The following is a 25,694-nucleotide window of genomic DNA, read 5'->3' as shown; positions in this document are numbered from 1 at the left end:
TGTGATTTACATCTGCACCAGTTAGGATTCAGTTTGGTAAGCAACGTATGCCTTTGAGGACTAGCTGGCAGAGGAGAAAGAGCAGCAGTAACTTCATGGAAGCAGCTTACATCTCCCCTACAAATGATGTGCACTGTGCCTGCTGTCTGACTGCCACAGGTAAATGCAGAAGGACAGTAGAAAAAGGGGAATATGTCAGTTTTGCCCATCTGTGTCTGCACACATTAGGTAGTTACAGTCTAGAAAAGCATGACAATGCAGAAATCCATGAACATGTTCACTGCAAATAGCCCCAAAGATAAGAAAAAGAAGACCCTCCAAAACAGAACCAAAACTGAAGAAGGTACACCTCTAGCTATTACTTCGCTTGGCATGAGGGGTAAGAAAAATTATAAAAAAGGTCACAGTTGAAAGAACCTGTCCCATTCAGATAACTTTTCAAGAGAGAAAGAAGAAAGTAATCTTACCTGGAAACCCTTTGGGCTGCGTGGTCTTTGTAAAAGATGCTAAGACCAAACGATACCCGTAGTGAACAGATAGGCAGAGGAAAGGAGGAGGCATGAAATGGTAAGGGTAAACAAGGGGAAGGGCAGTTAGTTGGGGAGGGATTACACACGATGTCAGAAAGGAAAAACAAGAGAATGCAAAGTATTAAAGAAAGTGGTTTAAAGAATCAGGCTTTAAAGAATAAAGGGACTTATTTACACTACAATGTTCTTTTCAAGATGCATATAAAACAGTTATAAGAATGTTTTTAATCTCCATATGCACAATGAAATACCCCAATTACTAAATTAAAAATTAGCTGACAGGCAATTACAGGTATTGATATATTCACTGTATCTCAACTACAGCAAAAAGCATTCACTTACTTCTGGACCCAGCATGGCTGCAGGATCTGTAATTGTTAACATCACTTCATTTACAAGCTCCATTGGGATATCACCCATAACACGGATTCTTTTAGCATCCTCCAGAGTCAAAGAATCATTAAGTTTCCTCTTTTCTCCTACAAAAAACACAAACAACTTTTTAAAACACTCATGAAGCTAAATTTTGATTTGAAAATATTAAAAATATAATTATTACCAATCAAATACATTTCCAAACATTAAACTTTCTTACAGTTTGGCATATTACACAGTATAAAATGAAAGAGAAAAACTGACATCAAATATGATCTAATCACTCTAGATAAGTCAACTTTAAAACTAAATACTTCATTACATAAACTCCACCCTACCTTTATATCAGATAGTCTTGTCCACACGATAACTTAATTTGTAGACATGATTTTAAGAGTCTCTTTTTACACATACATGACTATGAAAGTTTTCATACAAGCCACTGTTTTTGCAAAAGAACTGGTTATGATAATTCTGGATGCCCATCTTGCTGGTACTTGAATTTTGACATATTGGTCTTGAACAAACGTCTACAATTTCTTCTAAACAACTTACCATTTTCACCATAAACCACAAAGGATTAGTTTGGCTGCTTTGCCGGCAACTTTAGCTTGAGGATAAAAACATCAAATCTGGTAATTTTTCAGTTTCTGTTACAATAGCGATTTTTTCCATGCCCGATTTGTTTCCACATTTCCTTTACTTTATGTTGATGGTCAGTCATCAGTAATGAAGTTCAAGCATGCGACCTGTTTAACCCTCTACCTATTAATTATTGAGGTGGACAGAAACGGATCCCTTGCAATGGAGCAGTCCTACATGCCCAAACCACAAGTTGACCATCCTCATAGCTTAGCTTCCGACGCAGTTCTTTTTCATGACACTCTTGGGCTAGCTCTACCCACTTGCCCAATGAACAGAGGATAGGGTGGACAACTGGAAGTTTTATGTTTAAATTCACATTCACGCGTATCACTGTCAAAGACTGGAGCAAACCAATGTCGAACATCCTAGTCATCTGTGTGTTTGTTATGTCTGGTAATTTGATTATTTTACATAATCTGCATAAGACAAAATACACAACTTCTCTGAAATGGAAAAAAATCAGTACTAGATAAAAATAAATATGTGTGCTTTTTAAGAATAAAGCATTTTTTATGTTGTATTTTAAAATAAATATATGATAAGTTGGTTATTTAAACTATGCTGAATTTTATATGTTTATATTTTGCATTGTTGATTTTTAATATATATAAATACCTTTGGAAAGTTTTATTTGAGCGTTATACCTTTAAGACCTGATTACAGGTATTTTATGTTAGGGGAGAATCATTTAAAATTCAGCATTTGATGTGTGTATTCTAGATTCTGAATAGGTTCTACTACGTAAGGTTCCCTCCACGCCTTCTGGGATACCAGGTCTAGAAGAGCATCCGGATGAAGAACCAAATTAAGCATGGACAGGCCTATGCCAAAGTCCTCCAGAAAATCTGACTCCTCCAGAGAGGGTTTTCAGTGGTCGAGCCCCCACAGTGGCAAAGCAGTTCCAAAAATCATCAAAGGAAGCATCATCACGTGGGGGACTTGGGGGAACTCTCTCCTTCCTCAAGGTCAGTATTTTCAGTGAAGGACTCCTCCAGATAATCCAAGTGCTTCCTATTGCACTTTCTCTTCTGCAAAATCTCCATCTCTAATGAAACTGGAGAAGAGGGGGAAGAGTGGAGTAGCCCTGCTAAGGGGGCAGCCAGAAGGCTAGTTGACACAGGCTGTGCTGGAGCAGCCTGAAGAGAAGCAGATGAAAATTGGAAAGAGGTGCCAAATGGAAACATCTGACCCTTCGCTCTAGAACAGAACATCCTCTCCACAACAACAAAGGCTATGGTAGAACTCAGCCTCTTGGATCCGATGGCCCAGGAAACCAAGGGTACAGAAGACAACCCTGAACACAAAGGGGGCATTGTCCAGCCCCAAAACTGAGATCTGAGTAGAGCTGTCTAATGCTGAAGCTCCAAGAGGGAGTGCCAATCCCAAAGCAAGAACAGTCAACCCTGACCCATACATACCAGCCTCAATGCCACTGCTCCGTGGTGCCAACGGCACCAAAAAAGTCAGGGTCCAGGCTACCAAGGAAGAGGATGGAGTTGAAGACTGCCAAGCTGTCAGAAATGATCAAGAGGGTGGAAACTCAACTGCCCCAGAAAATCTCGGACCTTAAGGAGAAAATCCAAATGATGTAGCTAAGGGCCCTGATACTGAAGTTGACCCAGGGGGATAAGCCCTAACTGTGTCTGTGGCTGCAAAAAGGAACACATCAGCTGCTCTAGATCTGACTGTTTAAAGCTGCCCACCAACCTCTATGACAGGACAGATGAGGCCACAGATGATAGCTTCAAGGGTCTATGTAAAGAGGATCCTGCATGCCGCATCCCAGCCAAGGAAGCTCTGAATTGGGGTGTAGATGGGGAAGACTCTGGTGAGTGAAGACAGGAAGTACAAAGGGAAAAGGGGGACACTATCCTGCCGAAAGCTGCCCCTTACACCAGGAAGGAGCTCAGAATGACTGGAGTCGGAGATGTCACTTTTGTTGTTTTTGGTGCTGAATGCAATTGGCTCTGAGAAGTTGGAACCAGAATTAGTGCTGATGTAACCAGGCAGACCAAAAGAAGAGAGATCTTCAGACATGGAGAACTTAAGGGAGCTGTCCCACCGACAGAGGCCTTAGAAAACCTCTTGAACTTGCTCTTGGAATGCCTAGAGTCTCGTAGCGGAGGCTTGTTGGGATCCAGCAGAGATGACTTGGAAGCAGAAACAGAAATGGAAGAACTGGAGGGCAAAAGCCCTTTAACAAGAACTTGGCCTTCCCCTCTTTAATAGCACATGAACTGAAACTTTCTCAGATGGAGCAACCAATGTCCAAATGCTCTAGACCAAGACAGTAAACACATTTAAAGGTGTGCATCCTGGGATGGCAGTTTATGTCACAGAAGATGCAGTTTTTATTAAACACACACACACACACACACACACACACACACACACACACACACACACACACACACACACACACACAAATCAGAAACATTAATGGGGAAAAAGGCAGGAAAGGAAAGGACAGAAAATACCTATGCTACCTAATCTAACACACTACCTCAAAAACTACCTAATATTCGCAGAAAAAGGCTAACCACTATCCTAACCGGTAAGGGAAGAAATCTCGCACCAATCCTATACACAGTTTTCAACAAAAATCAAACTGAGTGGAGACAGATCGAAATGCAGATCATGAATGGCAGCAAACAAGATCTGGGGAGTTGGAGGAGCAGGAATTTATTGGTAAGGAAGGTGGCGCCAAGATGGGCTAAAGGCTTTAGAATCGACCAATGTTGGATCCGAGGTCCCACAGGTTGAATCCAGACAGAGCTGACAATCAGAGTCAATGTTTTTAGGTCTGTAACTTTGTTTAGAATAATATTCCAAATATTAATGGAGATAAGGTGAAGTTTTATGGGTGCTGTACAGAGGTCAGGGGTGGAAGGGTAGAATGGATGAGTCTGAGGGGACAGGGTTAGGAGGAACATCACCACAAAGAGTGATTCTGAAGAACAGCAGATTGGGATTAGAAAGTTTTTTTTTTGTAAATAAAGTTTATGAATTTATTCCTGGTTATGTCAACATGAACAGTCTGACATTTTGTATTTGAGACTATGAATAGGTTGGACAGTAAATAAATTTGAGGAAAAGGGTATGAAGTATGGTTTAGCCTCAGTATAGATATAGTGACTGGTAGTGTGCAAGTGTGAATAAAGTCAGACGGTACCATCACATTAGACAGGAGGCATAAAATGAATAGTAGAGATGCGATGCTCAGGTATAACACGGTTGATAGAAAGGGCTACAGATGTTAAAGGAAAAGGAAGGAAGGCAAGGGGAAAAAGATAAGAGGGGAATTGGTTTGATGGAGATTCTAGGCAGGGTGGCCCCTTTTTACAGGGATAGAGAGAAGTATAGTCAGTTAAAGAAATGTATTGTAGAATAAACCATGGTGTATTAGGGTGAAATTGTGAATTCGAGGAAGTATTAGTAAGAGAATAATTAAGTGGGTGATGCCTATAATAAAAGGTTTGAGGGTATTACATTTTGGGTCAATACCTTTTATTCTTCTCTTCCCCATTTATAATATTCACATCTTCCTTCTCAGAAAGTCCTTCAGTATTGCCCTGCATTTCAGAGTATCAACTGTAATGTTATAACAACAGAAGAGAGTAAATTAAATAAGAAGCAGTAGAGAATCAGTTAATGAGGAGGTACGCTGACACAAGACTGTAAAGCATTTGGGTCAATGCTATTGGATAATATAGCAATAACCCACGCCTGGGTGTGGGTAATGCTGGATTTACCCACGGTTGGTGTGGTTTGGTCACGAGGGTGAAGCTCGAGTGGCCAAACAAAGACAACCGTGGGTAAATCCAGCATTACCCACACCCAGAAATGGGTTACTGCTATTATACAATGACGTTATTTAAGAAAAAAAATACTTAGTTTTCTGAAATAATGGCATTGTATAATGCCTCCTTGCTGCCCTTCGCAGCTGTCTGGTATTCTGCGGCAGTTCTGATGTACTGCGCATGCGTATGCTTACGCAGTACATCAGAGCTGTGGGTGGAAGCAATGGAGAAAACAAGATCTCCATTGCTTTTTACAAAGTGTCTCACTATGTTAAAGGAGTTTAACATAGCGAGACAGCTTTAAAAAAAAGCAACAGAGAATCTCCGTTGCTTTTTTTAAAGCTGTCTCGCTGTGTTAAACCCATTTAACATAGAGAGACAGCTTTAAAAAAAAGCAACGGACAAAGGAAGATCTCCGTTACTTTTTTTAAAGCTGTCTCGCTATGTTAAACTCCTTTAACACAGTGAGACAGTGTCTAAAAAGCAACGGAGATCTTGCATTCTCCGTTGCTGTAAAAAAAGACTTATACTAATGGAAAAAGTCCGGGCAACTGGACCTTTTCCATTAGTATAAGTCTGATTTACAACGTGCACGCTGACCAATCAGTGTGCACGTTTTGGAATATTAATGGGGGGGGGGGGTCGTTGTATAATGAGGAAGTAGCAAGGATTGGTTAGGCTTGTAGGAAAAGGAGGGGATAGGAAATGAGGAGGGGAAAGGGATATGTGCAGTCTAAATTTAGATAAGGAGAGGGTGTGTGGGAACTCGGGGTAGGGTGGAGGTGCGTAGCAAACTTGAGCATAGCAAGGGTGAATTCAGCAGGTTGGAAGCCCTCACAGATGGTGATATTAGCCAAATCAGTGAAATGGAGGTAAGGAAAAGTTTAAAGCGCAGAGTCAGTGCTTTTGCTAGTATAATTAACTGAACAGGACAGCAGAGCAGATAAAGTTAGTTTGTCATGGGTCAGAAAGCCATACATAGCAAGATAGAATGGCTTGAAGAACCCAGAAGTACATAAACACAACAAGTGTCCTCTTCCTTTAGCAGCAGCACTGGCTGCAGGCTCAGGGGTACAGATGGTTTTAGCAGCTTACCTAGTGGCACTCAAAGGTGTCAGTCTACATAACGTGTGCACTGAAAAATATTATTTTGCAAGCTGCAAATCCTCCTAGTAGAAGATAGATCATTTTATGCAGAATGACAAAGAAAGGCAGGGAAACCAATGACTTTCAATACCAAGTGGAAGGGTCAAGTCTTGCAAGGCCTCAGAAGCTATGATACTATGTGTGCCTGGGTGAGGGCGAAGCAGTTTTTCAGTTATTTGTTCAGACTGTTATGTGGCAACGAATATACACACATCAAGCAACTGGAAAGACCACAGAGGTCGTTAATTAAACAGATCAAGGGCTTAAAAAATTAGTTATCTGGAGAGATTGGAAGCTCTACCCCTGTATTCAATAGCCTAAAGACACCTTTAGAGGCGATATACACTTCAGGATCCCTTGTGGCCTGATAAGTGTAGTACAACACCTTTTATACCTTCACAGATCAAACAGTAAAACCAGAGACCCAAAGCTACTTAAACAAGCAAACAAAACAAGGTGAAGAGACATATCATGCAGCATAAAGTTCCTCTCAAAATTCAGTAGTGTGATTCACTATCTTCCATCAAAAGAGAACTAAACAACTGGATGGACATTCATAAATTCACCCGTGGAATGACTGGCCTGTCCCACCTTGAAAAGGGAGGGAAGGTCAAGGGTGGGCACTGTCAGTGTTATTCTCTTGGCTTAGTTGCCTTGTATATTCTACCATTCTAAAGAACAGTGCTAGAAAAGAAATCCACAAACCCTCTAAAACCTAGACAACTGCAAATGACTTTGGAGTGTCCAGACCCAGAAAGCCTTTACATTTTCTGGGTGTCTGAAGAAATCCATCATCCTGCACAAAGATTCACCAAACTAGACATTCTTTGCTGATAAAGCAGGGGACAATGTGTCCTCAGTGACTGTACTCTATTTATTTTATGTGTGTGTGTGTGTGTGTGTGTGTGTGTGTGTGTGTGTGTGTGTGTGTGTGTGTGTGTGTGTGTGTGTGTGTGTCTCTTTCTCTCTCTCTATAATGGTGATGGACAGGTTGACAGACGAGATCAGACAGGAGTCCCCGTGGACTATGTTTGCAGATGACACTGTGATCTGTAGTGAGAGTAGGGAACAGGTGGAGGAGACCCTGGAGAGATGGAGATATGCTCTAGAGAGAAGAGGAATGAAGGTCAGCAGGACTAAGACAGAATATATGTGTGTGAATGAGAGGGAGGATAGAGGAATGGTGAGGATGCAAGGAGTAGAGGTGGTGAAGGTGGATGAGTTTAAATACTTGGGGTCAATAGTTCAGAGTGACGGTGAGTGTGGAAGAGAGGTGAAGAAGAGAGTGTAGGCAGGATGGAGTGGATGGAGAAGAGTGTTAGGACAAGTACAGACAAGTACCTGTAAGAGTGAAAAGGAAGGTCTACAAGAGGGTACTGAGTCCAGCTATGTTATATGGGTTGGAGACAGTGGCATTGACAAAAAGGCAGGAGTTTGAGCTGGATGCGGCAGAATTAACGATGTTAAGATTTGCACTGGGTGTAACAAGGGTGGACAGGATTAGGAATAAGTATATTAGAGGGTCAGCCCAGGTTGGAAGGTGTGGAGACAAAGCCAGAGAGGCATGATTACGTTGGTTTGGACATGTGCTGAGGAGGGATGCTGAGTATATTGGGAAAAAGATGCTAAGGATGAAGCTACCAGGTAACAGGAAAAGAGGAAGGCCTAAGATAAGGTTTATGGATGTGGTGAGAGAGGACATACAGGTGGTTGGTGTGACAGAGCAAGATGCAGAGGACAGGAAGAAATGGAAAAGTACAGTTTTGTACCTACCACAAATGTAGATGTTCGAGTGCTAATACAACTGCAGTCATAACAGATGGGTTCTCCTGCCGTCAGGTGGGTCCTCGGTCGGCCGAATTCCAAAGTCTAGGTCCGGCGTCGGTTGTCGTCGCTTCTTCCCTAACGTCAGTGCGACAGGGGTATAAAGGAACCAGCCGACGCCATTTTCTTCAGTTTTTCTTGCCCCAGATGTCAGGTGCCCCCAGAAGGAAGGCAATACATAAATTTGTGTAATAAAGAAATGCAATATAATCAAAATACAGTAGTTGCAAGCAAATATACCATAAATGAATACCCCAATCAGGTTGTATGAGGAGGTGTTAGCCAGTAGGCCTGTCCCAAGAGGGGAAGGAGGGAGGGAAACCTGGACTGCAGCTGTATTAGCACTCGAACATCTACATTTATGGTAGGTACAAAACTGTACTATGTTCATCGTGCATACAGCTGCAGTCATAACAGATGGGTAGAATCCCAAAGCTAAGAAAGGGGTGGTAGGCACTAGGTGGAACTAGGAGGAGCCAGGATGCCCTGCAAGACTGCAGTGGCAAAGCCTGCTCTAGTTTTGGAGTATAATGATAGGTGGTAGTGCTTGGAGAAGGTATGCACAGAACTCCAAGTGGCTGCTTCCAAAATATCTTTAGTAGGAACTCCTCTGAGGAAAGCTGCAGAGGTAGCTGTGGCCCTTGTGGAGTGAGATCTGATGCCTGTAGGTACAGTTTTGCCATGAAAATAATAGCAAAAGCGTATGCAGTGGGCTATCCATTTTGAGATTGTCTGTTTGGAAATTGACTTTCCTTGAGCTCCTACAGCATAGGACACAAAGAGCTGTTCTGATTTTCTGAAAGGCTTTGTTCTGTCCAAATAATAACGCAGTTGTCTGTGGATGTCCAAGGAATGTAGTAATCTCTCCCCTTTGTTTTGAGGATTAGGATAAAAGGTAGGTAAGTGTATGGCCTGATTCAAAGCTACCCTGGATACCACTTTAGGCATAAAGGACGGGTTGGTTCGTAAGGAAACTCTGTCCTGATGGAAGATGATAAAAGACTGCACAGCCATGAGAGCTTGTAGTTCTGAAACTCTACGAGCTGAGGCAATAGCCAGAAGGAAAGCTGTTTTCCAGGACAAATATTGCAAATCTGATGAGGCAGCTGGCTCAAAGGGAGGCAAGGTCAGTTTTTCCAGAATGAAATTGAGATCCCAAGCAGGTATTGGTTGTTTCCTTGGGGGTCTTAGATTCTTAGCCCCTCTGAGGAACTGTCTTAAGAGAGGGTGAGAGAATAAGGGTGGATCAGTGTTGTATTCTGCAGAAATGGCTGAGGCATGGATTTTGATGGAGGAGAATGAAAGTCCACTGCTTAGCTGCTCAGCTAGATACTGTAGTATTTGAGGTAAATTCAGTTTTCCAGGATCCTGGCCCTTTTTCTCATTCCAGACACAAAACCGTTTCCATTTTGCAGAGTAAGCTTTTCTAGTTGACGGCCTTCTGGCCTCCAAAATGACATCCTGCACCTCCTTGGAGAGTAGGGTCTGTTGTGATGCTAAGGAATCTTCCATGCGGCTAGATTGAGTGTTTTTAGCTGGCTGTGAAGTGTGTTGAAGCTGTGCTGAGTCAGGAGAAGAGGCATTAGAGGCAGGGTCCATGGTGGAGAATGCGTCAGGCTCCTCAGGAGTGGGTACCAGTGTTGTCTTGGCCAGTCTGGAGCAATGAGAATCATCTTTGGTCTGTCTGCTCTGGTTTTCAATAGAACTTTGGGCAGCAGAGGAAGAGGTGGGAAGGCATAAACTGTCATTGATGTCCAACTGAAAGAGAGAGCGTCCACTCTCCAGGCCTTTGGATGGAAAATCCTTGAGCAGAATTTTGTCAATTGGTGATTTTTGTGGGAGGCAAAGAGATCTATGTCTGGCCTTCCCCATGCTTGGATTATTCCTGTAAAAACTTTTGGATGCAACTTCCATTCGTGTGGATCTGTCATATTTCTGCTTAGGTTGTCTGCCAGCGTGTTTTCCTTGTCTGGCAAGTACTGTGCTTGTAGTTCGATTTGTAAGTCCATGGCCATGTTCCAAAGTGACATGGCCAGTCTGCATAGGGGGTATGAATGTGTTCCTCCCTGCTTGTTTATGTACCACATAACTGTGGTGTTGTCCGTTCTTATCAATAGTTGACCTGGTTGCAGAAGGTCTTTGAAAGCTATAATAGCATTTATTACTGCTAGCATTTCCTTTTGATTGATGTGAAGGTGCTTTTCTTTTTGGGACCATTTGCCCTGAATGCACCGATCTGTCATGTGCGCCCCCCAGGCGTAGTCCGAGGCGTCTGTTGTGATGACTTGATTTGCTTGAGGCATGCTGAATGGAAGACCTGTGTTTGTTTGGCATGCTTGAGCCCACCACAGAAATTCCTTTTGTAGACATGGAATTAGTGGTATTATTGTTTCCAAACTGTGGCTGTGTTGAGACCATAGGTTTTTCAGGTACCATTGAAGTTTCCTCATATGCAGCTTTGCACATGGGATTAGTAAGATGCAAGATGCCATGAATCCCAGAGCCTGCAGGATGTTCCTTGCAGTCAGTCTGGTGCAATTTGCTAGTGCCCTGAAGTATTGAGTTAGTTGCCCCTGCTTCTCTGGCGTGAGGTAGGCCATCTGGGTGTTTGTGTCCAAGTTGGCACCCAGGAAAATTATCTTCCGAGAGGGTATTAGCCTTGATTTCTTTTTGTTGACTGTGTATCCCAGAGAGTTCAACAACATTATTACATAAGCCACATGTTTCAGAAGAATGTGCTTGCTGTTCGCTTGGATCAGGCAGTCATCCAAATAGGGGTATATTTGTATCCCTTGAAGTCTGCAGTAGGCAATTACTGATGCCAGGCATTTCGTGAATACTCTGGGCACAGTAGATAAGCCAAAGGGCAATGCAGAGAATTGATAATGGGTTGAACCTGCAAGAAATCTGAGGTATCTTCTGCAATTTTGTCTGATTGGGACATGCAGGTATGCCTCCTTGAGGTCCAATGTTACCAGCCAAGACTCCTTGCCCAGCATGGGAAGAAGTTGCTGTAGAGTGAGCATCTTGAATTTTGGTACGAGTAGAAATGTGTTTAGGATGGATAGGTCCAAAATAGGTCTACAATCTTTTCCCTTCCTTGGTACCAGGAATAGTCTGGAATAAAAACCTTGACCTTGTTCGTGCGTAGGTACCTCTTGAATAGCTTTCATGTCTATGAGATCTGTAATTTGCCTTTGTGCCTCTGCCCTTTGATTGTGTGGCAGGTTTGGCATGCCTCTCATTTTTGGAAGGGCATGAAAATGGAATCTGTAGCCTCTGTTTATAATGTCCAGGATCCATTTGTCTTTTGTGACAATATGCCAACTTTTTGAAAATAATGCCAGTTTTCCTCCTAAGGGGGCTGCCATTTGAGTCTTGCTTGGCATGCAAAGGGGAAAGTCATTGAGTTTGCTTTCTGAATGATTGCGAGTTATCCTCACCACCTCTTTATGTACGAGCTTGCCATTGTCTGCCTCTAAACGATCCTTGGGATTGTCCTCTGCCCCTCGGGTGCCTGTATCTACCTCTTTGGGGTCTGTCCGTGGCTGGAAAGGACCAATTTGAAGGCCAATTTCTACTGAAACGTGGGGGTTGTACCTGTAGAAAATCTTTCACAGTTTGCATTGATTTAGCCTTTTCCTCCATTTTCCTTAATACCTCCTCAGCATTAGCACCAAATAATACATCCTTTTGTAGAGGGGCATCTAGTAATTTAGCTTTGACATGATCAGGCAAGGTTTGTTCCTTGAGCCAGGCATGTCTACGTATGACTGATCCTGTAACAGCAGCTCTACATGAGGCCTCTAGAGCATCAAAACCACATTGTAAGGTATGCTTACCCACTTGTTCTGCACTATGCATCAAATCCTGCAACTCCTTCAAGTCTGGTTGTTCAGGTTGTGACATTTTACTTTTCAATTGTGATAACAAAAACTGATGGTATTTTAGCATATGGAACTGACAGTTTAAGGCCCTCATGGTTAAGGTAGCCGAGGTATATACCTTTTTTCCCACCTTTCTAAGGATCTGGAATCTCTCTCGGAACGTAATGGATTTTTAGCAGTGGAGGCCTTAATTCCCTTGGGGCCCTGTGAGATGGTTTCTGGGTCAGCAGCATGGCTTTTGTATAGAAATTGGTGTGAGTCAGGAACCCTGTAGTACCTGTCAGGCTTGACTGGGGCTGGAGGCAGAGAATCCGGGTTAAGGCAGGCCTCCGAGTAAACATCATCTAGGATGTCCAAGACAGGAGGTATAGCCAGAGGCCTGTGCTGAGGTAGCAAGAGAAATTCCCTAAGCCTTTTCTTGGAATCTGAATAATCTTGGCCTTCCCAGTGGAAGTGTTCCCTTAAGGTATGCAAAGTTTCCCCAAATGAGTAATCCTCTGGGGGGGGGATACAGAAGGAATGGACTCCTCTGCATCAGAGTCTTCAAAAGGGGAGTAAGAATGTTCCTGATCATCAGCGTGCTCTGAAATAATGGAGCCCTGATCAGAGGAGGGGGATTCTTCCTCCACTCTGGGCCTTTTGTCCGGTGGGGGTTAAGAACCCCTGATAAGAGTAATTAAATCCTCAGCCATTTTAAGCATCTGTTTTTTAGGCATGGGGCCTGGAGATGGCCCCTGTGTAGCTTGTCTCTTAGAATGCATGGCTGCTTTAAACTTAGTGAAAGCCTTGATGGAAAAAGAAGAGGAAGGTCTGAAGACACCTTGAGTGGAGGTAGACCTGTCCACATTTTGAGGTTCAATGCCAAGAGTGGCTTCGGTATCTGTAGTCGGGGTGTGGGCCGAGGAGCCTGCGACTGGCACAGGAGACACCGCCAATGAAGTGTCGTCGGTAGTCAGGGGCTGCGTAGGCGCCTCGCTGAGAACCGGACCACGTGTAGTTGGCTTTGGCATGGTGTCGGTAGAGGCCGCGGAGCTCGTATGTCGGTCTTTATCTTTGCGTTTTTTAGACAAAGCTGGAGTCGGAGTATCCGACGACATAGTTAAATGTTTTTCCAAAATAATGCTGGGCGAACTCCGCCCGATGCTTAATGGTGCGTTTGTTGAATGTAGCACAAAAGTGACAGACCGAGACGTCGTGGTCTGGGCCTAAACAAGGGATACAGAGGGAATGGAAATTCTTATGCGGTATTTGCTTCCCACATGAAATACAATTATTAACTTTGTCTGACATCGGTCTGAGGCAAGAAAAGTTTCCCCAACGGGGTACTTAGCTTTCAAGAAGACTTCGGTTTCAAAATTTTCGTAATTTCAGGAGCTGGCCGACCGGCACTTGCGAACTGCTTCTGCTTCGGGCACCACGCAGCAAGAAAGACTGAAGAAAATGGCGTCGGCTGGTTCCTTTATACCCCTGTCGCACTGATGTCAGGGAAGAAGCGACGACAACCAACGCCGGACCTAGACTTTGGAATTCGGCCGACCGAGGACCCGCCTGACGGCAGGAGAACCCATCTGTTATGACTGCAGCTGTATGCACGATGAACATCAGGTGATCTGCTGTGGCGACCCCTAACGGGAACAGCCGAAAGATTATATATATATATATATATATATATATATATATATATATATATATATATATATCTATATACATACATACACACACACACACACACACACGTTCACTGCACTATTCTATTTGATGCTATAGTTAACTTTTCGGTTTGTGCATTGTGTTTCGATCCATCAAGTCTGGATGAACTGTGTAGTCAACTCACCACCATATAACGATACATTTATATATACCAGAAACAAAACCAAAACAAGCTGAAATAACGAACGGCAAGCGAAGAGCCACCAAGCTGGAAGAACAAGTATTTTATCTGAACACTGAGATAAATTTTAAAACAATAAAAAGTTCCTCTGTTGATCCACAAGTAATCCACAAGTAAGCGTTTTCGTTTAATATCTATTAAACTTCATCAGACAACGTATCTGTTGACCTCACTTCCTTTTATACTAGACTTCATTCATTAAAAAGAAATCACATGACTCTACCAGTAATTAAGCAAGCCTCTACCTCTACAATTAAAATAAAATAAATCTAAACAAATAACTGATGTTAATACATATTATATACTCCACTTATAAATAATTAAACTCTAAAATGCATATACTATAAAGAAAGAGTGGAGAACACAATGCAAAAAACATATACGTATATAGCAACTAAAGAGCATGAAAATTTATGAATTACATGCGTTACATGTTAGAAATGTCAAAGAATGCTAAATAATATGTATGTGTACATATTAAAATACTATCCTAATTTGTTTTATCTTATATTTTATAAAAATATATATAAAAGTACCTCACCAAGAGGATCAAAGGGCTCAAACATATGCCATATGCTGCCCGGTTAAAGAAACTCCACCTCTACTCAGTGGCATACCGCCTGCTCAGAGGCAATCTGTGCCCGACGTATAAAGCCATGTCCAACCCGGAATTAATGGACATGCTGCACCTCAGAAAATCCAAATCCCATCGAGCTATGCGCTTGAGAGACTTGAACCTCAGCACTGAAATAAATAAGGTATGCTAGAGGGACAGATTCATAACCCAGAGGCTCCCTTCACTCTGGAATAAAATCCCAGTCCAGGTTAGGCAGAGTCCCTCATTGACTCTCTTCAAGAGGAATCTTGATGAGTGGATGGGAGATCGTAGGTTTACCCCGGGTATCACTTCTGTGTCACTGTTAGACAGAGGCACAGTATACTAACCTCGAAAAAGGGCATAGCAAAATTAATTTAAAATGGGTGGCGAAAGCCAAACACACTCTGGCTAGGCTTATAAATGCCCTAGGGCAGATAGCCTAGTATGAACCTATGAACCTATATTTTATGAAAAATCCCTAAAAAATTGTCGCATTCAACAGTGTATGAATCTTTACGCTAATATCTATGTTTAATATAGCAATATGTATTATCGCTATACTTAAACCATTTATATGATCTATCAGCATCATAAATGGACTTATATACTTACTTACAATGTTAAAAAAATACATATATATATATATATATATATATATATATATATACACACACACACACATAAATGATAAGAGTAATTATACAAATAGTTTACTTATAAATATTAAATATATAAACAATTTAATAAGCATATGTATACACTAATTATATTATTTTATATTGTTACTACTAATCTCTTGATAGCTGATAAAAAAGATGTGCGTGTATATATATATATATATATATATATATATATATATATATATATATATATATAAAATAAATAAAAAAATAAAAAAAAAATCTATTTAAATTTTATATATATAAATGATACTATATCTCAATCTGTTATTTTATTTCTATTTAATGCCTTTAATTTTAAAATAGGAGCTATTGAACTACGTTAATTTATGCCTGGCCATGTATCAGCTTGTGTTCTAATCTGCCATTGCAATTCTTTATATTCTAGAAATAAGTCTCACGGTCTTTTTTCTTCTATTTCTACGTGATCTATTACTATAAAAGAAAATTGATGGTCTCTATATTCATTAATGTGCTTTGCTAGCGCATTGTTACATTTATTTTTCTTTATGGCATATTCATGCTCATATATTCTTTGTGCTAGAGCTCTCTCTGTTTTCCCTATGTAGAAGATGGGGCAGGAATTGCACATGGCTAGATATACTACTGCTTTAGATTTACAATTATATTTTCCATTCAAATAAAATTAGTTTTTTCTAAGCTGATAGAACTCTCCTATTCTAACTGGCTCCACATTTACTCATACCTTTGATTTTATTACTTGTTAGGTGGGTCCCTGTTTTTAACATATCCTTAAAACGTTTCCCTTTTCTATAAACAAGTTTTGGTATTTCTCCAATATGCTTTTTTCACTGCGAGTCCTCCATGAGTATGGCCCAGTTATTAATAATTATTTCTCTGATTATATGATGTTCTTGAGAAAAAGTAAGTACCAAAGCTTTTGAAAAATCATTCTTTTCATCTTTATTAATAGTTTCATTTATTATTATGTTATCATAACTATAAGTTCTAATATTTGGTTGTTGTTGTTGTGTCTTTCGGCTTTTCCCGGTTAGGGGTCACCACAGCAGAACTCTGGTCCGCTAATGACTGGTTGTTGATTTTTACGTGCCGAGTTACCAGCCCTGACACACAACCTTCAACGAAGGTACGCCCATTCAAGCATATCTCCACGCAGAAGACGCTCTAACTGAGAATCGAACCGGACAGCGTCTTACTGTGAGGCGACAACGCAACTGCAGCACCTAATATTTAGTATATTACTGATATCACATACTTCATTTTGCTTTTGTAGAATGGGCCTGAAGTGTCCGCTTAATCTTTTTTTGGTAACTTCATGTATTAAAGCATCAACTAATGTTACTGGATAGTTCCTATTAATGAACATATCATGCACAAAATTGCACTCCAATTCATATTGTTCAAACTTAGTCACCATCCGAGCAGCTCTAACTAACTGCCCCTGAGCAGCTCTAACTAACTGCCCCTTAAGTACGGATATACATATTATATATATATATATATATATATATATATATATATATATATATATATATATCTACACACACACACACACACACACATATATATATATATATATATATATATATATATATATATATATATGTATAAACACACACACATATACACACAAAGTATGTGTTTGTGTATACGTATGTGTGTGTATATGTACACACACACACACACACACACACACACACACACACATATACATACATGCATATTTAAAACAGATTACAAACACAGAACAGTAAAGAAAAGCAAACCGACAGTTCTGTGAGTACCAAATATAAGGAATACAAGTTTTGATTAAAGGGTGCTTGCTGGCATAAAATTCCAAATTCCATCAAACTACGTATTTTTAGTTATCACACTCCAAATTTCAGAAATTATGTTGGTGTTTTTTTTCCCAGAAAAATGGAAATTAATATCCGAGGACAAATGGAAACAGAAGGTACACAGACAATGCCCCATAAGGGTTACTCAACAGTGAGACAAGGCTGCAGGGACCCATGTTGAAAGGGAAGGGGTCTGGGGTGACTCCTCGACCCCTTCCTGTTGTTGTGACTGGAAGACTCACAGAAAGTACAGGCTATGTTTGCTCCACTGCATCCTAACAAAGGAACTCTACACAGGGTGAAATTTTACTAACATAGCCATCTTAGTCTGAATTGATTCTTTTCTGCCACTTAAGTGCCCATCAATTTAGCACTGAAGAGGAAGCATCCTCTTAAAGAAGAATCCAAAAGGTCAGAAGGCACAGCAGGAGTGTCACAGAATGGTAATGCTGTATCTTGATGCCAGATTATCCCCCTCTTCCAGGTCTTTATAAGTCAATGTAGACCACCAAGCTACTGAGACTCAACAAAGCAGAAGACTGAGCCTAACGTTACTCTTTAAGGAGCTAGCAGGCAGCTCTTTATAAGAATACACTTCATCTTCCATATTCTTCTGAAAATAGATGCATGTTAAGTAACTAAACATCTGCAAAGACAGCATTGTAAACAAACACTTCCTGAAACTGTCCACAGCGCAGATTACCTGTTTAGAGCATGGACGGTTGAGCAGGAGCCTTGTGTTAGGCTTTTTATAAGAGTAATACTTTATTTGTATTATCTTCACAGACTGAAAAGATGCCTCAGAGGCCCCCAAAATATGACCTGCTTTCTTGAGGACTGGAGTCACTGCAATAGAGCTTTTTCAGGCTATGTTGCTGGCAGATTTGAGGATTTCCACCACAGGGGACTACCAGAAGGAAGTGGAAGGCAAAGGGCCTCAGGCAATCATTCCCACTGAGGGGACAAGAGAGATTTTGTATTTAAATTTCCCTTCTTTAATTTTATGAGCTCACCAAAACAAACAGGAGATCATTCGGGGGGAGAAGGGAGATGGTAGCCTCTGATATTAGGTCTACGGGGTGGTGGAGCACTCAATAACAGGACTAATATGGAACATCTGCCACATGTACCTTCTAGGTTTCCTCAAAAGAGATTTCAACTTGAAAAATTCTAAAGATGCATTTCTGAGCCAGAGCAGGAAGTGAAACTCTCAAAGAGATTAGAGGGTGTGGCAAAGAGAAGCCATGCTAAAAGTACCACCTGGGTGAACAGGCTGAAAGGAGAACTGTAATGGGATGAAGTGACCCCAAGGCATTTCCTAGTCACCTAAGGGTACTTGAAGGGTGCACTGGAAAGGTGGATACATCTAATGCCCACATTTCAGATGCATAAAAAACAGGCTTTTATGTTCCTGACATAGAATGCAGACACATGAAAATCCAATGCCTCATAGGCTGACATCAAGAGGTGAAGGCAGAGGTGCATAGTGCGGAAGTACTTCTCCCAATGATGCCACTGAAGCAGACATCTGTGGAATCAACATCAGAAAAATGGAGGTCACATAGAACAGTGCTACCTGGACTGCCTGTGCAGCTGAGGGCATCTGAAGTTAGCAAGAAGCTGAAAAGGCTGATGGCCGATTTGGTTCTAGCAAGAGCAGCTCAGCCAGAGAAAAGAGGATACCAGACAGAAATGTAGTGAGAGACCCCTGGGGTTCCACAACTAAGGGAACAGGGGTGGCACTCCCAGACGGGGTACGAGACTTTGATTTTTTTTTTTTAATGTCATTCATGAATACATTTTTACTGTGTGGGATATGAAAATCATATGTTGGATCTGAGGGAAAGCACAACTGAAGAGGGGACTAAGACAGAATGTGAAGGAGTAAGGCAGGAAGGAAGCTGAACTCAGGGGAACTACCACCACCAGCAGACAACTCCTCTATTATGAGGACAACACCACTTCACCAATGAGCAAAGAAGAAAGGCTGGATTATCTTTCCCTTTAGTAAATGTCTCGCTTACTGTGCTGTTAAGAGACCCAGTGGTGCAGGACCTCCTTTTTCTCCACAAGTCCAACATCTCCAACAATTCTAAAACCAGGGACATAAATCTTCACTGACAGATAAATAAAACATAGGGGAGGGACAAGTTTGTAACCCAGCACCCTCCAAACTTCCCCTGCAAGTTAAGCAGTGTGACTTGCTATCTTCCTTTAAACATCATCTCCTGCTGATCACATCCCAACAGCTTGCCTAGTTATGACTCTGGACGAATCACTGAACCTAAGGTAAACCAAAGCAGTATCACACTGTGGTCCCAAGTAATAAAGGCACCTGATGTGCTCATCAGCAGGCAAAGGTTTATTGCCACAGGCACACTAAAAAGAGAGAGAAAAAGTACAGTTTTCTACCTACCATAAATGTAGATGTTCGAAGATCCACATTGCTGCAGTCCTTACATATGGGTAGTCCGCTGTCCTCGGTCGGCCCGAATACCAAAGTATTAGGCTGACGTCGGTCAAGGCGCTTAAAACTGACATCAGAACGTCAGGGTACAAAAGCGCATGACCGACGTCATTTCCTCAGTCTTTTCTTGCCCCAGATGTCAGAAGGCCCTAACAAGAAAGGCCACAGCCAAAAATAACCAGCAAAAACTAACCAACCACCCGTGCACTAACCACATTTACAAAATGTACAACACAAAGCACAACACCACCCTCAACAACAGAGGGAAGGAGGGAGGGATTGGACTGCAGCAATGTGGATCTTCGAACATCTACATTTATGGTAGGTACAAAACTGTACTATGTTCTTCATCTCACATTGCTGCAGTCCTTACATATGGGTAGAATCCCAAAGCAGAGGTAAGGGAGGATGGCAAAACTATAAAGCATTAGGAGCTGCCAAAATGCCCTGTAAAATTGCAGTGGCAAATCCAGCCCTAGATTTAGAGTAAAGTGGAAGGTGGTAATGCTTAGAGAAAGTATGCACTGAACTCCAAGTAGCTGCTTCCAAAATATCTTTAGTAGCCACCCCCCTTAAAATAGCTGTAGAAGTGGCAGTAGCCCTAGTGGAATGAGGCCTAATCCCAGCTGGAATCTCCTTACCATGATGGGAATAACAGAAAGCAATACAAAAACCAATCCACTTGGAAATAGTTTGTTTTGACACAGGTTTGCCCTGAGAACCCAAAGCAAAAGAAACAAACAACTGCTGAGACTGCCTGAACCCTTTAGTTCTGCTCAAATAATATCGCAACTGTCTGTGTATATCCAAAGTGTGCAAAATCCTTTCCCCTTTATTTTGGGGGTTTGCATAAAAAGTAGGCAAATGAATAGTTTGGTTTAAAGCCACACTAGAAACCACTTTAGGCATAAAAGAAGGGTTAGTACGCAAAGACACCCTATCCTTGTGGAAAATTAAGAAAGGCTCAACTGCCATAAGGGCCTGTAATTCAGAAACCCTTCTGCAGAGGTAATGGCCAACAAAAAGCAGTCTTCCATGATAAATATTTCAACTCTGCCGATGCTGCAGGCTCAAAAGGTTGTAGAGTGAGTTTCTCCAACACAAAATTGAGATCCCAAGCAGGAGTAGGAGCTCTACGTGGGGGTCTTATATTCTTTGCCCCTCTCAGGAATTGCTTAAACAAAGGCTGAGAAAATAATGGTGGGTCACAGTCATAGTGAGCAGAAATTGCTGCAGCATGAACCTTTATAGAGGAGAAGGACAAACCTTTGTCCAATAACTCAGTAAGGTATTGAAGCGCAACACTTAAATTAGGTTTAGAAACATCAAAGTCCTTTGCTGTACTCCAAAATAAAAATCTCCTCCATTTATCTGCGTAAACTTTCCTTGTACTAGGCCTTCTGGCCTCCAAAATAACATTCAAAACTTGTTGTGGAAGCTGAGACCCTCTAGGGTTTAAAACAGAATATGCCAGGCTGTCAGATGTAGAGAATGAAGTTTGACATTGAGTAAATGACTGTTCTCCTGAGACAGCAGGTGAGGAATCGAAGGCAAAGGCCATGGAGGCTCCTGTACCAGACTTCTCAGTAATGGGTACCAGTGCTGTCGAGGCCAATCTGGAGCTATTAAAATCATGTTTGGCTTGTCCTGTCTGACCTTCAGCAGTACCTTTGGGAGGAGAGGCAGAGGTGGAAAGGCATACACGTGAAGATTGCTCCAATTGAATGAGAGAGCATCCACTTTCCAAGCTGTGGGATGAAACCTTTTGTGCAAAACTTTGGCAGCTGGTAATTTAGTGGAGAAGCGAACAGATCTATGTCTGGAGTTCCCCATAACACTGTCAATCTCTGAAATACATGAGGATCCAATTTCCACTCGTGGGGATCCATAATTTGTCTGCTCAACACATCTGCTAAGGAGTTCTGTGCTCCTGGCAGAAACCTTGCCTGAAGATTTAGCTGTAAACTGAGAGCAGTCTCCCACAAAATCATTGCTTGTCTGCATAGAGGATAAGAATGTTCCCCTTGCTTGTTGATGTACCACATGACAGTTGTGTTGTCTGTTTGAATCAACACCTGCCCTGGAAGAAGTAAATCCTTGAAAGCTATCAATGCAAATTGGACTGCTAACATCTCCTTCAAGTTGATATGTAGATGTTGAAGTCTGGCAGGCCACGTGTCTTGTACCCATTTTCCATTTAGATGAGCTCCCCAAGCTTTGTCTGAGGCATCTGTCGTTAAAATCTGACTCGCCTCTGGCCGGGTCACAGAGAGTCCCTTGTTTAGGTGACATTCCTGAGCCCACCACAAAAATTCCTTTTGAATGCAAGGTATTATCTGAATGACAGTGTCCAAATCTTGGCAGTGCTGTGTCCATACATTCTTGAGATACCACTGTAGCTTCCTCATGTGCAGTTTGGCATTGGGAAGTACCAGAATACAAGATGCCATGAACCCCAAGGCTTGAAGGACTGTCCTTGCAGTCAGCCTGGACTGATGAGACAACTGGTGGAAGTAAAGAGAAAGATTCTTTTGTTTGTCCGGGGTCAAAAAGGCCATCTGGGATGCTGTATTCAGTCTCACACCCAGAAAGCACATGTCCTGAGAGGGTACTAGACTGGACTTTATTTCGTTCACAGAATACCCCAGGCATCTTAACACTGCCATCACATACTGTAAATGATGAAGAAGTTCGTCCTTTTCTTGGGCCAGAATCAGGCAATCGTCCAAATAAGGATAGATTTGTATTCCTCTTAGCCTGAAGAAAGCTACCACTGGAGCCAGAACCTTCGTGAACACTCTGGGCGCAGTAGATAAGCCAAAGGGCAATGCAGAGAACTGATAATGTGAAGTCCCAGCCCGAAAACGCAGATACTTCCTGCAACTGGGCCTGATAGGAACATGAAGGTAAGCTTCCTTGAGATCCAGAGTCACCATCCAGTGATCTTTGCCCAGCAGAGGTAAAAGCTGTTGTAACGTCAACATTTTGAACTTGGGAATGTCCAGATATGTGTTGAGGATAGATAAATCCAAAATTGGTCTCCACGTGTTTCCTTTCTTTGGTACTAGAAACAGGCGAGAATAAAATCCTAGGCCCACTTCTGGCAGAGGGACCGGTTGTATGGCCCCTATTTGAAGTAGTAGAGAAATTTGTTTGTGAGCCTCTAGTCTTTGCTGAGGAGGAACGTCCGGCATGCCTTTGAAAAGAGGCAAGGTATGGAAATAAAACTTGTAACCCTGGTGTATGATATCCAATACCCATTTGTCTTGGGTAATCAACATCCAATTTTCCTTGAAGAGTGCTAACCTTCCTCCCAAAGGTGCTGCCAGGCAAGAAGGATCTGGCAGCTGAAAAAGTAGGTCATTGGGCCTGTTTACGAAAGGACTGGCCCCTGCCCTCACCCGAAGATTGTGCAGGTGAACTCCCTGTTCTAGGCCTGAAAGAACTCTGAGCTCATCTACCCCTAGACTGAGAATCATAAGAAGGATACGTCCACCCCTTAGCAGGCCAATTCCTACTAAACTTCGGAGGCTGAACTTGCAAAACATCTTTAACAGCCTGCATAGACTTAGCCTTGTCTTCCATTTTCTTCAAGACTGACTCCACAGGTGAACCAAACAACACATCAGACTGCAAAGGAGCATCCAAAATCCTTGTCTTAACATGGTCAGATAAATTCTGATCCTTTAACCAGGCGTGCCTGCGAAGAACTGAGCCAGTGGCAGCCACCCTAGACGAGGCCTGCACAGCATCAAAACCACACTGTAATGAATGCTTACCCACTTGTTCAGAGACATGCACCAAATCTTGCAACTCTTTACACTCAATGCCTTCCGCCAGAGCATCCACCTTAGACTTCAATTGAGAAAGAAGAAAGTTTTGATATTTCAACATATGAAACTGGCAATTCAAAGCCCTCATAGCTAAGGTAGAGGATGTATAGACCTTCTTTCCCCATCTATCCAAAGCTCTGGCTTCTTTATCTAGAGGAACCGGATTTTTACAACAGAGGCCTTGACACCCTTAGGTCCCTGACTAATAGTTTCTGGGTCTGCCCTAGGACTCTTATAAAGATATTTATGAGCCTCAGGCACCCTGTAATACCTATCCGGTTTAACAGGAGCAGGAGGCAGAGAATCAGGATTAAGTGAAGCCTCTGCAAACACATCTTCCACAACATCCAGAACAGGGGTATAGCCAAGGGCCTATGCTGGGGTAACAGCAAAACTCCCTAAGCCTTTTCCTAGAATCAGAGAAGTCCTGACCTTCCCACTTAAAATGTTCCCTCATAGAATGAAGTGTCTCTGAAAAAGAAAAATCCTCTGGAGGAGAAGCAGAAGGAGTGGAATCATCTGCATCAGAATCAGAATAAGGAGAATACTCCTGCAAGTCTTCAGCTGAAGACTCTGAAATATCCGAAGCCTGCTCAAAACTTCCCAACTCTGGCTCCACCCTAGGCCTCTTATCAGGAGGGGGCATGGAACCTCTAATCAGAGTAATTAAATCTTCTGCCATTTTAAGCATGTGCTTCTTAGGCACAGACCCTGCTGAACTAGGAGTGACACCAACAGAAGCTGAAACTGGCCTGCCTCTGGGAGAAGCCTTGGAAACAGAAGGAGAAGGCCTAACCACCCTAGGAAGGGAGGGGAGTACAGTAACTTGGGAAGCCCCTTCAGCCTGACCTGCCTCCTGAGAGACCACCTCCTGCAAAATCAAAGTCTCCCCCTGAGACTCCAGAGAAGCCTCCGTCGGACCAACCGGTTCCACTACAGCCTCTAAAGAACCGGCGTCCGGAACAGACGACTCATCTTGCCTGGGTTTAACTGCTTTGTCTTTGCGCTTCTTCGCAGAAGCGGGCGCCGGAGAATCCGACGGCATATTATAATTGCACCGCTTCCCAAAGACCAGCCTAGCACAATCCAACCTTCGCTTAATAGTGCGCTTATTGAACCTAGCACAAAAGCGACACCCAACAACGTCGTGCTCAGGCCCCAAACAAGGAATACACAAAGAATGATAATCCCTATGCGGTATCTGTTTCCCACAAGAAATACAGTTATTCACTTTTTCTGACATCCGGTAAAACACTGAGGCAAGAAAAAACCAAAATAATCCCCAACGGGGTACTTAGCCAACTTGGATTCGGTCTGAAACTCCGAACTCGAAAAATTTCAGAATGCCGAACGGCACTTGCAACGCTGCTTCTGCATCGGACCATGCGGCAAAAAAGACTGAGGAAATGACGTCAGTCATGCGCTTTTGTACCCTGACGTTCTGATGTCAGTTTTAAGCGCCTTGACCGACGTCAGCCTAATACTTTGGTATTCGGGCCGACCGAGGACAGCGGACTACCCATATGTAAGGACTGCAGCAATGTGAGATGAAGAACATCACTGCAAATCTGAAAATGGCAAACAATTCTGGAAATAATAAGAAAAGAAAAATACTTTTATCCACAATAAACTCATGGGAAAATGTTGATAAGAGGATCAGAGAGAGGCTTGGATAAACAGTGAGAGAGACAAAAACAATGAAAAAAGCAGCACTCAGTTATGAATATTCCTTTAAACTCACTCAAGCAGCTTGGGGCCATTTCTTCAATACAGAAACGTTTTCATAAGTAGAAAAATTGTAGAGTAGCATTGGTGCACTGCATTGTGGAAAATTATTTGTCAAGTGGTTCAAATGCTTGTGTCATAAGGGTTATAGAGTATGAACCCCTTCTTTTCAGATCAGATGTGCTGTATTGTCCACTACAGGGGTGATTCTCACAATTTACTAACAGATACAACCATGATTTTGCAGTGTAAAGCTATTTGCTGCTTATCACAGCTGTGATTTGTATACTTCAGATCATCCATTATAAACGCACCTTGTAAAATATGCCTTTTTCTACAAACTAAATTTACAATAAAAACTAATCTACTAGCAAAGTACAACTCTGGTCAACAGATTGAGCCTTCAATATACTGTAGCTTAAAGCAACAGTTTTAAGATACAGTTTCAATGACAAGTGTAGTTTAATCTTTCA

The 25,694-nt window shown here is 42.1% G+C and overlaps 1 protein-coding gene across 2 annotated transcripts in view; it reads right to left on the bottom strand.

Annotated features, from left to right (window-relative positions):
• The window catches only part of KAT2A (lysine acetyltransferase 2A), a 647,704-nt gene that overhangs the window by 397,955 nt on the left and 224,055 nt on the right, over positions 1-25,694 (bottom strand). The window contains exons 9-10 of one of the 2 annotated variants that reach the window (XM_044054728.1): positions 873-1,009; positions 468-506 (exon numbers count right to left, since the gene is read on the bottom strand). In XM_044054728.1, the coding sequence (XP_043910663.1) occupies positions 468-506; positions 873-1,009 (176 nt within the window). The remainder of the gene's footprint in view (positions 1-467; positions 507-872; positions 1,010-25,694) is intronic. The other variant, XM_044054730.1, reaches the window with a different exon arrangement.

Source organism: Protopterus annectens, chromosome 13.part0, assembly GCF_019279795.1.
Source record: "Protopterus annectens isolate FY-2018-M chromosome 13.part0, PAN1.0, whole genome shotgun sequence".
Taxonomy (NCBI): domain Eukaryota; kingdom Metazoa; phylum Chordata; order Ceratodontiformes; family Protopteridae; genus Protopterus; species Protopterus annectens.
This window is presented reverse-complemented; position numbering and strand designations above follow the sequence as displayed.